At 33.4% G+C, this 18840-nt stretch overlaps 1 protein-coding gene across 5 annotated transcripts in view; it reads right to left on the bottom strand.

The window, feature by feature from the left end:
* Window positions 1–1346: 1346 nt before the first annotated feature.
* LOC134843731 (arrestin domain-containing protein 17-like) overlaps window positions 1347–18840 on the bottom strand; it is a 55487-nt gene continuing 37993 nt past the window's right edge. For all 5 annotated transcript variants that reach the window (XM_063859983.1, XM_063859984.1, XM_063859980.1 and 2 more), the window contains 4 exons: window positions 2999–3160; window positions 2167–2358; window positions 1777–1885; window positions 1347–1612 (listed from right to left, as the gene is read on the bottom strand). In XM_063859983.1, coding sequence (XP_063716053.1) covers window positions 1413–1612; window positions 1777–1885; window positions 2167–2358; window positions 2999–3160 — 663 coding nt within the window. In that variant the 3' untranslated portion in view covers window positions 1347–1412. The remainder of the gene's footprint in view (window positions 1613–1776; window positions 1886–2166; window positions 2359–2998; window positions 3161–18840) is intronic.

Raw genomic sequence — 18840 nt, forward strand, 5'->3', positions numbered from 1 at the left:
TTGAATATAAATTTGATTCAGACTAAGTTTTATTTGAACTGACGAATTTGAATGGTAGCTGATTCAATTGTGACTTTAGGATTGAATCAAATTGTTTGCATTCTTCCTTTCTCGTGTGATTTGATTTTTTTGCTGCTCTGTTTTTGGTGGTTAATTCGTGTTAAGCACTATTTTGTCCAAATTCTCTAGCTTTGAAATAGACGCGGTAATCTGTGCAACTTCAAATTCTTCATCAGAATCGGTCGCTGATACCATCGGATTGACTGGGATTTTAAATTTTAAATGAATAGGCAGTCAATCCCAGTTTGATCCTGCCATATGTAGAATAAGGCATCTGAATGGTAATATTCTATCAACCCCTCTGGCTAGCCTCGATTGTAATGTTTTTGATTTTTTTGATGCGCTTAGTGCACTTAAAAAGGCTTGCTGGTCGAAAACAATTAAATACTTTGTCATAAAATAGTATATGAAGTTTTCTATCGCCCGAACTATTCCTTGTAGGTCATAATTAATTCTTGGAAGCGTTTCCTCATATGGAATCAAGATGAGGATCCGGCTTTTCTTAATGTACTAAATGTCTCACAACTGTGAGCTCAGGTTAACAAAGAAATTTAAGTGCAATCGGATGAATAAAGAACGTTGAAATTTTTGAAAATATCAAACAAACGAAGTTATGCATGACAAAAAGTGAAAACTGTAGATAAAATTTTGGTTTTAAAAGACCCCAGTGGATATCATAAAACATAAGTTCAGGTTTTTGCTCCTAAAATTTTTAAACCGAATCTAATAACGCCAATTTTTCTCCTGTGCACTAGGATTTGTGCACTGCACGACAATATGAAACAGTCAATTTTAGTAACGTTCTCACAAAGACCAATTCAGTTTGCGCGAATTCAAAGAGGGTTAGCTAGGATAATTTGCTATAGTGGTCTATGAAAAAAACTTGTTTTTATTTGAAGTCTCTTTTTTCAGAAAAATCTTTGAAAGCAAGTGTTTTAAAGAACAAAAACCTGTTTTTCTCGTAGGTTTTGTCAAGTAGAGTATGCAATTCTGGAAAAGCGTTTTACAAAATTAGATCATTTCTTGGATAAACCATTTCCATTCCCTCGTACCAAATTTTTTTTTCAAGGATAACGCAAATGAATGCAACTCATAGTATGAAGGTACTTAATGAAACCAAAACGAAACACAACGTGAAAAATTCTACTTTGGTTCAGAAAAATCAAAATCTTCGCTCTTGAAATTGTATATGCCTGAAAATGCAAACTTTTTCCTGATATTTCTTTTTTAATAAAAAAAAGTCGCAATGTACTTTGAAATGAGAAATAAAAATAAAATATAATAGTAGGAACGGATCGAACACAGATTTTTAAAAAGGATGCATTTTTTCCATCGTATTAATTTTCGGCGCATCAATATTTGAGGAGTTTGTTTCCGGTGATGACGTAGGGTAGTTTGTGGGGGGCGGGGTAGTGTCCCCTCCAGTCGTAGTAGGTGTAGGCGGGGGTGAAGCAGTGCAACTGACAAGCGTCTCCCGGACATGCGTTGGTGACGTCATCATCGTCCTCTATGCTGCCCCCCTTCATCACACATTCGAGGTGGGTGGGGCGGGCTGATGGGGCAAAAACAGACAGAAAGGGTTCAAAATTGACAGCTTTTTTTTCAAAATAAATATTAACACAGAAGTTTCATGTTCATTTGCCACAAAATGAAATTTATTTAAATTGCTCTTTGCTGCGAAAAGCCGATCCAATTTGAATATATTCCGATCCTTACGATGAATAATTCCGTGTTTGAGGGATGCAAAAATGCTGATTGGTATGCTGCCGATCACCACTGGCAAATCAATCGTATACGCCAGCCCCTTACGGATCCGGAACTTGATCTGAAACACATACTAACTTCAGCATGGCCGCAATGGTACTAATAAGAAGTGATTTTAGAAAGTGGATCTGTCAAAAGTGGATTCAATGCCATCTATGACTACAGATATGAACGTCTTCGTTTTTGAGCTCTTTGTAAAACTTGACGGGTCGTACCATTGACTTTTGAGTTTTCTAGAGACTCTATAAGTTCTATATGCCCGCTATAGACCCTAGCCTCTCGAGTTTCTATAATAGTTGCGACAAGTTTCAACCGTATTTGTTAGCAGTAGAGATGACTTGCCTTTATGGAATAGGATGTGGATATGCATCTGCACTTGTGTTCCCCACAGGTCATGGGGATGGAGGGAATGTGGAGGGGCAGATGACTCACTCCAAACACTCCCCCCTGTCTGGAGCAGCCCCCCTTTGTGGAGGACAGCAGACAGTTCCACTGACACTTCCGATGTCCAGTCGATGAAGTGTACATCACCAGCTGGGGAAAACATTAGAATTTTCGTGCATCTGTTTATTTTATTTAAATCTTTCATTTTACCTGGAAACAAGCAAAAAAACAAGTGTTTGAGAAAAAATATTCACCTGATTAAATGAGCTCCTGTTTCGAATTTGTCAAAATTATCACAATATTTGGTAGCAAATAGTACTTGAAATTATTTTCAGACCGCAGATGTTTGCGTAACTCAAGCTCGAAGAAAAAACTACGAAAGATCAAAAAAAAGTTTCCGATTTTTTAAAAATTTTTGAGATTTTTTGAGGGGAGGGGTCGGATTGTCAAAAACTTTTCAAAATTTTTGTTGACGATTTTCTAAGGTCGACAATTTTCTCACAATTTTTTTTTTCAAAAAAAAAATACGCCAAACATGCCGTTTTTGGGCGCGCTCCCCTTTAAAATTATTATATAATTGGCACCCACGGCACCCTTAGAAAAGTTTTAGGGCTGGTCGGGCGAAAATGGTTGTCACAAAATAATACCAAAGAGGAGGGAGGACCTTTGGATGGTGAGGGGGTCGAATCCCTGAATAGTAGCGTCCGCCACCTCCGCCGCCTCCGCCCCCCCCCCCCCCCGTGCTCCCCCCCCCCCCTAAATCCGACCCTTGTAGTGGGCGTGTTAGTACCTGTTGCAGTGAGATGACAACTTTTCTGACTGTGAATAGTGAGTTATTGGTGCAGGAGACTGTGATGTAGATGGTCTCTCCGGGACAGTAGCCGTACCTGTCTGTGAATGCCACTAGCCGCAGACTTCCAGCACCACACACCCCACGCAACAATTTCTTGTTCTAGATCGCGAAAAAAGTAACTTGAAGCAAAAAAAAATTTTTTTTTCAGTTATAACGAAAAAGTTTAGCATAAAATGGTCTGCACACATTTTGCATCTCTTACTTGTAGTGGCACATCTTCCACTCAAACTCCCATAACAAAATGGGGTAAAGTGTTTGGTGCGAAATGCGCCATATTCACAGAAGATAGAGCTTTTCTTAAGTTAACATCCAAATTTCTGCGCCTGTATTTAGTTTGCTTTAGTGTTGCTTGAGGGTTTACGTTATTCTGATTGACTGAGAATTTCGAACCAAACACTTTTCCGGCGTCTTCTTAATATCAATTGAAGTGCCTAAAAGCCATAAATCATCAAAAAAATTGCTCAAAACAAATAAGATCCCAAAACCAAAAAAGTTAATGGAAAACATAATAAAACAGAAAAAAAACTGCTATATCATTTCAAAACCCCGAATGATCCGACTACCTCTAAATTGGTCCCAAATATTTTTTGTTGAACAATATCAAAATAAAATGCTTAAATTTTAGGCATATTAATATAACCATCTAGTTGGCCCCACCCAATTATTAGTTCAGATCAATTGCCACGCATGAACAATTCGCCTATTGAAAATATGAAACATTAATCGAGCAGTTCAGCCAACTGCATTTTAGTCTAGTGCCCGTATACTTGCTTTGCAAGTTTTCCAAACCCATACGCTGGTTTCATTGTAAAACAGGTCTGAATGTAAAAACAAGAGGACTGCTCTGACAGGGTAAAGCCATGAATGTCCGATTGCCCTTTAATTGGTCTCAAGTTTGGTAAATGAATTACTGACAAATCAGTCTTTTAGTTGATTTCTTGAAATTTGGTCAACTTGTCTGTAAAAGGTGATTATTATTACAAAAGGTTTACCAAAAACATGCATCTCTACTCAAGAAAACCATCTTTCTTTATCAATTCTCGACAGCTGAAAAATGTTTTTCTTTTGATACCGAAAAACAATATTGCGATGCCAGAAACAAACTCAGTGGAACCTGATCTAAACTACATTTTATGATTGGATAAATTAGATATTTTACCACTGTAAAGTATTTAATATTAACCAATCATGATCCATCAAACTAACAACCCACTTATTTGTAAGTGCTGGAATTACTTGTAATTTCAGCACCAGAGAGATTTGAATTTAACTTAGAAATTAGTTGACTCTCCAAGAAGACTTCAGCAGCCGCAATAAACCAGTATACCCTAGATCTATTGAGCCTAGCAGAGACTAGTTAAACAACCTGAGACTAGATAGTATAAGAGTAAGATTAGGATCGGTATTAGACTAAGAAGTTGCACGAATCTATCCGGCCGAAAATAAGATAGCGTGACGAGCAGACGGTGTACCCTATCCGAAATTACTCTATGAGTTAACCACATCGGTCCTAACTCATCTGGTGCGACCATAAGTCTCGAACAAAACCTTAATAGCTTAGAATTAACCAAACATAGATTAGAATTTAGACAAAACATTTTTAAAATGTTACACGACGATAATTTAATCGAAATGTCTCTACGACTCAATAGATCAAAGCCAATATTCCGAACGATAAGAGAACTACCCGGAATTGGAAGAAGACCTCGAACCAGAGACGACATACGACAAAGTAGAAACTTACCAAATAGTTATATGATAGTACGGCAAAAGCCAACACAAACTTTTATATTTAGAATCTTATTAGCAATGAATTTAGATTTTCATTTGCAAACTTAAATCTTGAAGTCAATCTTCATGATCATTTCAGGCGCTAAACAAAATATTAATATACAATAACGATTGATAAAAAGATCTCAGATGGTTTTTCTAAAATTCTGCAGTATTCTATAAAACATGTTTGGAAAATATTTATTGAAAAATCAAAATAAAAATTAGTAGCATGACAATAAACTGTTAGTAATCATAAATCATCCAATTGTCCCAGCTTCATCACCTAAAACATAACAGCAATCATAAGCTCACTAATTAAATCATTTTAAACTTAAAATCATTTAAACTTAAAATCAGATCATCAAGGCTTATCCTTGGATCTTAATTCATTTTCTATTTGATTAAATTTAAAACTTGATCATCAAGGCCTATCCTTGGATCAAAAAGAACAATTTTGTTCTCCCCCACCCACTTAACTAGTGTCTAACGACCTGAAACGTCGATTCACTATCCAACCCTTTCTAAAAACCCAAGACTAATAGAAATTTTTCAACAAAACTAACCATTCAAATTAGGATAAACAGTGAAGAACTTCGGTTATTCATCCTTCACTTGATCCCCCCTCTTAACAAACCCAGGATAAATCTTAGGCTTAGTAAGTTTGAAATAGTATCTAACGAACTACTCGCGTTCTAATTATACCTGAACCTTGTGGATCGATTTACTATTCTCCAACCCTTGAACACAATCACTACCCCTAAGTAAGATTAAGTAAGTTAACACCTTAGCTTATACTAGCCACGAGAAAGTAAAAAATCATTCTTCGGAATCGATATACTTTTCTCTCCAACCCTGAACAAATAGACCCAGGTTACGCTAACCAAAAAATCGTAAGGACTAACAATTTAAGAAAATAGAAATCATCTAACAACTTTTTGCATCCGTCATCCTAAACCTTATGTCATTTAAAAGTCTAGGAAACAAACAAACAATCGTTTTACACAACTGTGAAATAGATAACAAAAAATACGATCTTGTAATCACACCTCATACACAAACAGTTGGATATATTAGAACAAAACGACAAACACTAAAAAGAAAAATAATAACTAAGCAAAGACAAATAACACGAAAAAGATTTTCCAAAAATAGAAACGCATTTTCAGAATCAGAAGCCAGCAATTTAGACGAACTTTATAAATTAAAAGAATCAATTGATAAAAATTGTCCCATTCACGATCAATTATATTTTTCCGACTCAGAAACAACTTCAAATTCATCAAAAAGAGGAAAAAGACGAATAAAAAAGCAATATAAACACAAACCAGTACACTTATATAACTGGAATCAACCAATTAGACACATCGATAATTACCTATTAACAGTCATTAAACGAAAAAATGAGCCAAACACACACTCCAAGTGAAGATAGTCCAGATGATGACGATATCTTCCCCTTCCTCGTAGATGCACCCAATGATAGAGGACAGCACATACTTTGCAAGAATTTACTACTAAACTTGTTTGAACCCGGAATCAGCCCATGTAAAACAGAGTTCCCAGATGTAAAAATCAAAAGACAAATTATTGATCACTATCTGAAAGATATATGTAATTTGACACAACACTACGGAATCTACACCATAGAATTCACCTCACCAAATCCGAATCACCGCAAATATGTAATTCAAACAGACGACCTTGATTTAGAATTTTCAAAAGTATTCTCAGAATACATAAAAAGCATACAATATCATAACTCACAAAGAGCAAACTCCATATTTACTAATGAAGTTTTTGCAATAATATATAGTTATATCTCAATATTAGAAAACGAAATCCCAATCTCAAATGTCTCACCGACAGAGACATCTAAACATATAAGGGTACGACATGAAATCACACTATTTTCATCTTTTCTAAATATAATTAAAGAAAATTTCACTAAAGATGATGTTTCACAACATACAAAACATGACTTACAAAAAATTTTGGCATGGTTTATAATAGATTATTTCACACATAATATAGATTTAATTTCACAAGCAAGAAAAAATTTTAGACCTCAAAATTCAAACGATGATACCGCCATCACAGAACAGTCAGACTACGTTTGGGACCCCGAATGGTCTCATTATGCATTTATAAATATCCCACAATCAATTGCAAGTCAAGCAATAAGTACAATATCTTATATAAGAGATTATGTAAGAGTAGTACCATTAACCATTGACGCAACACCATTAAACTACAATACATTTTTACCTGATACTCGAAACAACAGTTTAATTTCGACCGTCATACACAATGAAAACCTTAATGGAACTAGAAATCTCACTCAACAAGATATTCAGACACCATCACACTTCATAAATGAAGAAATTGTCCAAACAACAACAACTACACAACAAAGTATTTCACCAATACGTCCAAATTTAACAACACCAAGAAATACAAACACTTCGCTAGCACAGGTAACCTTACAATCAACCGTTAAACCTTCGGTTGCTCCAAAATATTCACAAATGGATTACCAAACATATAGACCCATGACCTTACCGTCAAAAACACGCAGAACATTCACAAGAAACAATTTTGCGGAACATAATTATAATTATACACATTCATCAAAAACAAACTATCCTCCACGAAATAATAATAATAATCAAATCAGATCTCGATATTGGAATAATCCAATGGCAACAACCAATTCAGTAAATTTTCAAGCTAATCCACATCCTCCACAGGATCATAGTGAAAATTACCCATTCTTTCAACAGAATAAAAATAAAAAACAAGCACCTCATCAAACAGATTACCTATCCTCTGATGATGATCATTTACAACCAGATATATTTGCACCATATACCCAAGAATATCGCGGACAAGGAATGCAGAAACCATATACACATCATAGAAATTTTTCTCCACACCAGATAGATACACAAAATCAACAACCAATACAAATGCAAAACTCAATTAATACACAATCTTTTCAACCAATTCAGCCACAAAACCCAATGATTACACACTCATATCAACCAACACAAATGCAAAATGAAATACCACTTCCATATTATCTTCAACAACACGAAATAACAAAAAATCAACTTTCTAATTTTTCACAAATGCCAAATGCAGCAGAATCATTACAAATGACAATGAATCCATACCTTATGGGTGGATCATCAATAACATCAAACAAACCATTAATGGTATTCACAGGAACAGACCCTGAATATTCTGTAGAAGATTATTTAAATGCAGTAACAGCAAATTTAATTTTAAATATAGGACCTGAACCAATTAATACGCCACTACATCAAAACTGGATACATCGACGCACAGCGTTGATACAGACAACCCTAGACGGCGCAGCCCAAAAATGGTTTTCAGTATTGCCCATAGAAATAAAATCAAATTGGAAGAGATTTACACAAGAATTTTCAAAAATGTTTGACTCCGAAAGTAACAAACAACAACAAAGAGTTTTATGTAATGAAATTCGCAGATTACCAAATGAAACCATCAAACAATTAGCAGTACGTATCAAAACACTAGTTCGAAAAGCATATTCATTAAATACACACGATTATAAAAACACAAAAATGACAGAAATTTTAATGATGACCTTAACACCTCAATTAAGGAAAATAGCAATAAAAAAAAGAGCATCCCATCCCTCCTCAATTCGAGAGCCCGATTTAGATTTTCGAAAACTAGTAGACAAGCTAGAGCAAGCGGAAATCACAATGAAACTTGAAGAAACAGAAAATCAGAAATTACAATATGTTAACCGAATTGAAACAAATACCACAAATATCAATAATATACAGGAATCAGATACAGACCTCGTTGAAAAAATCACTGAAATACTCAATATTTACGAAAAACATCCAAACTTTAAAGGCAAACCATCTTTCAAAAAATGGTGTAATTATTGCCGACGATACGGACATAGTATTTCTGAATGTAGACAAAAACAACAGGACAATCAAAACAAACCACAAAAATATAAAGAACCGAATAAATCATTCTACCAATATATGAAGAAAGATCAAAATCTACCGAACAAAAATGTATACAGCAACAACAGTTCAGGAAAACCACTTCCGAACAATACCAACTACACGAGAACTCAATCACCATATAACTCAAGTTATAGAGGAAGATCACCAGAACGAAGAAATACACAAAATTCGTCACAAAATCATTACAATAGACCAAATAGTCGAAATAACTACTCCAGATCAAATTCGAACACAACACAATTTGTTTCTAGATCTAATTCCCAATCAAGGAATAATTACTATCCAAACAATCAATCACGAAACTCATCATACAATAGAAATAGAAACTACTCCAATAATCGAAATAGAAGTTATTCAAACAACCGAAACCAGAATTACCCGAACAATCGATCAAGGAATAACTCATATAATAGATCAAACTATAACAGACCAAACAATAATTATCAAAACAGATCACGAAATAATTCACAAAATCGACATTCAAGTTATAATAATCGTTATAGAAATTATTCCCAATCACCACACAGGAATAATAACCATTATAAAAATTCTAATAATCGCCACAGAAGTAGTACACCTAAACATCAAAGAAATATAAATCAAGTACAATCAAATCCAGAAACAACATCAGACCCCCAGGTATTGATGACACAGGAAATAACGAGCTACAACTGAATCAAATAAACTGTGAATCATCAGATTCAGAAAGTGATACCTAAAACACTACCTCCATAAATATGATAGCAGTCGAAAATGACTACGAACCTATCATATATGAACAACCTTTTTCATCACATATATATGAAAATCAATTAGAACTCCTTCACAATTATTATATTGAACCCATCCATTCCACACAAACGGCACAAGAAACTAACGAAATCAACACTACAAACCAATCCAATGAAAACGACAAAACAAAATGCTTGAACACAAATCACATCTATCAAAATATACAAAAAGAACAACCTAAAGAAAAAATTTGGACAATACCATTTCTTTTAGAAAGTCCAAGAAACAAAGAATTTCAACCACCAGATCTTGAAACTGATTTTTTAATTGATTCAGGAGCAGAATCAAACATAATAAACATTCCCACATGGAATGAGATAAAAACATTACACCCAAAATTAACACCTCTTGAAACCTCCAGTAAACTAGCAACAGCACAGGGATCAACATTGGTAAACTATGGAAAAATTCAATTAATTCTTCTCCCCACAAGAACAATGGAGCAGAATAAAATTTTAAATAAACCATTTAAACAAATATTTCATATCACTGATATTAAACACAATATCATAGGAATACCATTTATCTCTAAATATATACCAACAATCAACATCTTAAACAGTAAAATACTAATCAAAGATAAATACACAAAAACAAAAGACACATCCCTAACATTTTTCCAAAGATTAAACAAACAACCACCATTCTTTTCAAAATTTTATCCAATATATAACCAACAAAGAAAACACCTGAAACCACTATCAGGAAACATAAATAATTTTTCAATAAAACAAGTTCACCAATATGATAAAAAACAAAATAAACAACAACTCTATATGTCAGACTTTGAATTCAAACCTATCCATAAGTTTTTCAAAATCACAATCTCATCCATAAAATATTTGAAAAACTCGAATTCAGATATTATATCTCTACATGTATACATCAATACACCCTATCAAGTAACATTACCTTTAGGACTTTTAGGCTATTGCGAAACCAACGCTACGATATCACCAATACACGAAAAAGAATACCGCGTAAATAATATACTCCAATTATTAGATATTTGTCAATCCACAATTCTTAATGAAGAATTATCCATAAATAATATAATAAGTAATGAAAAAAGAAATACAGATTATTTCACAAAAACTCCATATTTCAAACCTACCTTCAATATAAGTAACTACACAGAGACTCAACAGAAGTTTTTAACAATGTTTAACTTTCAACATTCACAAATAACACAAGACGAATTTGATAAATTAGCCAAACAGCTAATAAAATATTCATCAGTCTATGCAACATCTAAATTTGATGTTGGCAAAATCAGCTCATCACTACACCTTCCACTAAAACCTGACGCAGTTTTCAAAAAACAAAGAGCAAGTAAAGTACCAATTCACTTACATGATAAAGTAAACAGATTACTCGATATTTTAGAACAATACAATATTATCTCACCGGTAAAGAAAGAAGAACAACCAAAAGGTAACACATTTATCAACCCTGTTATCATCCTAGCAAAAGGAGAATCATTAAAAATAGTTCTAGACGCTAGATACCTTAATTCACTAATAGACGAATCAAAATGCAATTGGCCTATTGAACCAATACAAGTTATTTTAACAAAAATAAACGGAAAATACTTTACAACCGAAGATATGAATAGTGCATATAATCAAATGCCACTAGATGAACAATCGCGACGCTTAACACAATTTGTTATTGGAAATCAGCAATATGAATTCAACCGCCTATTCTATGGAATATCCATAGGACCAGCAGCATTTTCAGCTTTTATGAGCAAAATTTTTAGACCACTAATACTCAAGAAAACTGCAATCACTTATTTAGACGATGTTTTTATGCAATCACAGACAAAAGAAGAAATGTTTAAAGTTTTAGAACACTATCACAAAATACTTCAGAACGAAAATCTGAAGGCCGCCCCCGATAAATCACACTTCTTTCTAACACGAGTTAAATTCTTAGGACATAATATAGAAAGAAAAACAATCACTCCATTAAAATCACGCATTGATGCTATTCAAAAACTCCAACCACCAACAAACAAAAAGAAAATCCAAGAATTCCTTGGAATGTTAAATTTTTTAAGCAAATATGTCTATAAAATGTAATTATACCTAAGACCATTCTATAATATACTTAGACAACAAAATAATTTTGAATGGAACACAGAACATCAAGCACGATTTGAAGAAGTTAAAAAACTCCTAACTGAACAAATTTCGAATACAATTCCAGATCCAAATCAACCATTCTATGCAATGTGCGATGCTTCGAATTTTGGCATCGGCGCAGCATTATTACAATCACACAATGGCACAAACAAAATGAATCTTATATCAGCAAATTCTCGATTATTCACTCAAGCAGAGCTACGACTCTCAACTCTAATGAGAGAATGTACAGCCATAATATACACACTAACAGAATATGAATTTCTGATACTTGGATCAAAACATCCAACAGTTCTATTCACAGATCACAAACCAATCATTTTTCTCTTTACACAAAAATCTAATCCAAATCACCGAGTTTATAGATTTCAATTAATTCTAATGAAATTCCCAAACTTACATATAATTTGGACAGCAGGAAATAATCTTGCATTACCAGACACTTTAAGTCGAAATACACCACCTGAATTACTTACACGTAAAACTACAGTAGAAATACCCAAAAATATAAAATTCTACCTTGCAGAAAACGAAACATCACCCCGACTAGAATGCAAATATGCAGTAAAAACCGAAGTTGAACAATCACAGATAAATAACCTACAACACTTTCCACTTTATTTAGATTGCCAAAATAACCACTACGAAGTTGATCTACTTGGAACATCAACTTTCAAACCAATTCCATACTCACAATGGATAAAAAATAACACCCAACAAAAAAGAGTAAAACAACACCCGCATAAAAAAGACTTTTTTCCATTAATTGAAAAAGAAAACCTAACTGACAAAATAAATTTATCAGGACCACAAACAAACGATTCAAAATACACAATAAATCAAGTTTTTGACCTCCATGACCCACTTGATACAATTCCTTTATCTAAATTAGAAATAGAAAACATTTTTCTCCCCCCAACAGATAAAATTACAATTAATACTTTGAAACAATATCAAAATCTTGACCCAGTAATTAGACAACTAAAATCATGGCACAAATATAAAACTAAACCCGTCAAGGCAGATACAACTATTTTAGGAAATAAAACACTCCTCCGATATTTTCGAAAATTTAATAATACAACAATTAACGAAAACACAGACCTTCTAGAATACAAATTAAATGAATCTACAGTTCCCTGTCTCCCTCTAAGTATGATTCTTATAGCTTTTAATATTTCACATACACAAAACATTAAAGGACACTCTGGATCAGAGAAAACATATTCAAATTTCATACAAAACTTTTATTTTCCAAATGCACCAATTTGGATAAAAGTACTATGCAATGATTGTATAGTATGTCAACTAAATAAACCTTATCCAAATCAAAAACAAATAGCTCAAAAACAAGATTTCAAAGGACAAAGTTTGTACTTTAACCACCGTATTTCATTTGACACAAAAGGACCAATTTCACCCTCATCCGAAGGAAACTCCTACATTATGGTAATTGTTGACGCGTTTACACATTATGTAGCACTTAACCCAGTACCACATTGTAACGCTTATTACGCTTACACAACACTCTATGAACACTGGATAGCTAAATTCGGACTACCAGAAATTTTAGTTACAGACAACGGTACAGAATTCATAAATAATGAAATCATCACACTATGTCATCTATATAATATCAAACACAAACCACGTACATCTCACGCACCTTGGACAAACGGCTTAGTCGAAGGTATGAACCGTTCACTACAAGAATATCTTAGATGTATCATCAATGGAAATGATGCAAGATATACCGAATGGTCAGCAGATGTAAAACTATTTCCCTTAGCATATAATTCACAAATCACGACAACTCTAGGAATGTCACCATATGAAATGGTTTTTAATCAAAAGCCACGCAAACCGATTATGTTTACAGCAAACTCTCATAAAAATGCACAAAGTTATTGTCAACCGAATAAAGACTCAATTTGTTATAATCTACCTCTACACACACACGATGAAGATCATTTTCATCACCCACAAATTCTTAAATTAGCCTCCGGTACACACACCGAATGGATTTTAAACAGAGATAAAAAACACAATGAAATTTACCAAAGAGTAACAAAAAAGTTGTTACAAAGGCAAAACATTAATGAACAAATAAATTCACGCTTTACACCAGCCTCCGATTTAAAAATTGGAACATTTGTTTTAATACCCAATTTTAACACTCAAAAAGGAATTTCTAAAAAATTACAACCCCTTCGTAAAGGACCATACCAAATAATTGCCAAACCCACTGATGTCACATATAAAATCACCGACTCAGAACAAAAAAAAATTGTTCAACATCGAAACAACCTATTACCTTATTACCCAAAAGAATACGCACTACGCGAACTAACTCAATTGTATTCTTTCACAGGTTTAAAAGTTATTCAAAATTACCCACATACGGAAAATAAAACAAAGGAACAACATGACATTCACCTCGAAAACCAAAATACAAAATCAACTACAACAAAAAACAATACAAAAAAGCTAGATCAAAATACACCACAAAAAGAAAGAAAAAATAGAAAAATGATAGAAAAAATAATACCTCAAGAACAAATCGACAAATCAGAACATAGAGAGTCATCACGACTTAGAAATCAACCACGTAAAAACTATAAAACATTCATTCCACAATCTAAAATATTAAAGAAAGTCGAATTTCAAAAACAGCTTTAAATTTATATTTGACAATTTTTGCACCTCTGAAATATTTTGAACTTTCATTTTTCAAAATAACATGCTGACAAACACGCAACGATTCTAGTTCATAATTAGCCAATAGGATTCATCCAATCCGTCACCTTCTCTAACTCTAACACAGATCAACTAGACGAGCGATATTAAACTCCAGGCATATCTATAACTATAACTTTGCGACCTCCAGGTCAAAAATAAGCAAACCATTCCAACTTGAAAACTAAAATAAATATCACCATAATATCATAACCCTCCCTTATCTAATAAACCAAAGATCAACAATATTTCCCCAACTCAGACCTCAAATACCCCCCAAACAAATATGTTAAATTAGCCTAAAGTAAAAGAACGACCATTTTAATTAGCCTAAAGTATAAAAATCTCAAAAATAACCCAGATCATTTGACAAATGAAAATAAAGACAAAAGAAGACCTCCCGATCACCATAAAATTTGCCCCCAACAATTTTTCACAAAACTCGACCCACTTGTCAAAAAACCAATAAATAATTCGACCACACTTGAAAATTGCCTCAAACAACAAAAAATATTCGATCGAGAAGCCATTTCTTAAATGCTCTTCTCTCGACCAATTACCATAATTCTAAACATTCTCGCAAACTTTTTCATAATATTTAAACTTTTCATCATATTTCTTTTTGATACCTTTGAATCTTTTATAATAATCTTAATCATTTTTTGCAATATTTTTTTAATTTTCTATTCCATATTTGAACTATATCTCCAGCTTTTAAAAGCTATTGACTATATCCACAGGTACGATTCACAAAACTTATCTAAATGATACGAACCATTTTTAGTAGAACAGATATTTTCTTACTATTTGTAATTTTTATAACATTTCTATCATCTCTCATCTTGACCATATGCAAATGTATAAAGAAAGCAATTATCACATTCGCCCTAGCAACAATCCTCCTAATTCTTTTTCTAGAAGAATACTACAATAAACATAAATTTTTTCACTAAAAGAATAGATCAAAAACCATCAAAAATTGCTAACCAACAATCACACAGTCAGTCTTCACCGACATCATCCCAGGAAAACCCAACACCACCTTCAACTACCCAAAACCCCCAAACATCTACACGAATTTCCTTTCAAGATAACCCATATACCTTTGAAGAACGACACGCTCGCTTATCAGAACCACTAGAACCAGTTCAACGACAAGCACCTCTAAGTGAACCAACATATAACTTATACCCAACATTACCACAAGAATTAAGTAGTATACGAAATCCTAGTCAAAACCAAAATACAGTAGAAATAAATAGACAAATTATACATCCTCGACGAAACAGAAATTTTCAAACTCCCCGAGTTCATTTTGACCCCAATCCCCATCACAAGGTACTCCAGAAAACCCCATTGGTATATTACCAGAAACCCCTACGCTTCTTTCACAACGTAGCACCTCAAGCCTACCCTCAGATTACTTAGGTTCAACACCAACATCTGAACAAATACGTGAAAATCCCTTTAACCCTACAAACCAAACATCACGACTACCATATTGGACAACACATTAATTCACACAAGGTGAACCAAATTTAATCAATGATCCAATAGATTTTTCTACGGATACAAGAACATCCTCATCACTACCAGAAACATTATCACTACCATCAACACCATCAATAAGCCAGATTTCACCACCACCTTTTAACTTAAATTTCCCAAATAACCTCGACGCTAGATATCGAGAACAATCATAAACAAATATTCCTTTAAGACTAGACTGGAATACATTCACAGCACCTCCACCATTATTTGGACAACACCTAGAAAGTAACTGACTCCATAACTGGGCACTAAATAGACTACAATATAGACAAGACATTCACGAAGACATTCGTGCTCATAACATCCAAATACTCCAACAGAATAGTCTACAATTAAAATTTGAAATCACGGTTAAATTAAACAACATTACTCAACATCCCTATCCATTAAATCCACCAAATATAACAGCACAATCCCTACCACCACCATTTATAACAACTGAAGTGATATACAAATACGACAGATATACTAAAAAGACAATTGGTTACATCACATTATATAACCCATACTCAGGATTATCATACACATGTATATTCTAAAAATATTGATTTTTCTCCAACTCTTTTTTCTAGTAATCTCCAATCAAAACATAAACCCTTCCCCCCGCACAGGACCCCAAGATTTATTAGTAACACATTACGATTGTGACGAAAACAAACAAAAAACACTAAACAAACATGCAATAAATCAAGTATCACAATGCGAAACAGAACCACAAGCCATAGAAACAACAAATGTAATAGCGACACTTTATTCAAAAGCCCGAGCAACAACAGTTATAGGATAAAAATTCACAGCAACATTTTCTGAAAAGAAAGTACATTGTTCACAAGTCTCAAATGGAAATAAAAACCGACTTGACCACGAATCATTCTACCAGAGTAATATAGAACGACTTTTACATCTCAATCCCGAAGATTGTAAAAACGAGTTACTCAGACTAAATATCACAAAAAATAAAAACACAGATAGAAATTTAGTATATTTCCAAGTTTTTTCAGATTCTGTACATCAAGCAGAACTTGAAAGATATCAAGGACATATAAAAATAGACGAAAAGTATCCATACAACGGCGCACACGGAAGATTAACTTATGACATACACGATAAACACTGGATACCACATATTGGTTTAAATAACCCATAAAACTGCAAAGCAGACACAAAAAATAAAGGATATCAAGAAATAATGTTTTTCGATTGGAAAATACAACTCGAAAAAATACAACTCACACGCGATTTATCAGACAACACAATGATCTATCAAGGAATTAGATTACCTTGTAAAAACGATCAAGGCTATTGTGACCCTACAACACGAACACAAGCAACAATTGTTTGGTTCCCCGAAGACACATGCACAACATTTCAAGTAGCAAAAATACACGCTCGTATGATAAAATTTCACGAAAAATATTTTATACAGTCCATTCCATATGAACAAGTAAACCCATCACGAAAACAAAGTTCTAATTTTGGGAACATACACAATGTAGAAAGTAAATTGACACGTTTTCAAATATATCAAGAAACAGAACTTGCATGTAAATACAGAAACCCACTTCACAAAACACAATACTCTGAAATATTAGTTGAATACGAAAAAGGATTCGACATGACCACTGGAAAAATAAAAATCGACCCATATGCCACAGGTCATCCTCCAAACGAAGGAACATCATATATACCAGTTAATTTTCAAAAAAGTAATGGTCAACCCGGTGGACATCTAAAGCCCCATGACACTAGAAGCACACGTTTACAAGAACTATCACTAATGAATAGTACATATTTCGGTAATATCCACTATGATATTCACTTAGATATGAAATTAGACTACACAATTAGCCGAATTTTTCAAGAAATGTCACTCTCTGAATTAGAAACACTTCACCAACTATGCGAATTAGAAAGAACACAAATCCTACAATCACTTGCATTAGCAGTATTAAAAATACCCTACGCAGGATATTTATTATCAGGCAATAGATCAAATTTTTTAGACTATGAAGGAAACATTTTATGGTTTTATACCTGTACCAAAAAAGTATCACCACTATATGTTTTTGAAGATAAACGATGCTATAAAAGAATCCCTATCTTTTATAAGAATAAAGTACACTTCGTTGACACTCTTTCAAAACGAACCTATTTCTGGGATACCGCAGTCCCATGTGGATCAGAAAATAGCCACAATGTAGTACAACTGAACCCTGATGAAGATAAATATTACCTTCTTACCCCATATCCCACATTAATGCAATCACTCAAAAAATTTTCACCTGAAAGCATTAGAGCTATTGTTCGAAACCCAAATATTGACTTACAATCAATTGGAATATATTCAAAATCCGATATACAACATCACATTAGAACACAACAATTCCAAGAATTATTAACACAAATAGACACGATACAAAGACAATCAATTGACCAAAACTTACGCAAACTTGCCGAAACAGCAGGATTTGCAGACATTTATACACAAGATTATAGCGGATATTTTGAAGACATTAAAGACTATATATATCTCAACGGTGAAAAATACCGACCACAAGATATCTCACCTATAAATATTTTTAGCTTTGTTACACTCAAAAATGAAATTCTTGATTTTCTAGGATGGCCCTATTACATCTTAGAAAAATTAACTATTTTATACGCAATGTTTAACTTTATAGGATTTCTTTTCTCACTCTTAAAAGGAATCTATAATACATGCGCTATACACACACAAGTAAATAGACAA

This window comes from Symsagittifera roscoffensis, chromosome 4 (assembly GCF_963678635.1).
Source record: "Symsagittifera roscoffensis chromosome 4, txSymRosc1.1, whole genome shotgun sequence".
NCBI classification, from domain to species: domain Eukaryota; kingdom Metazoa; phylum Xenacoelomorpha; order Acoela; family Convolutidae; genus Symsagittifera; species Symsagittifera roscoffensis.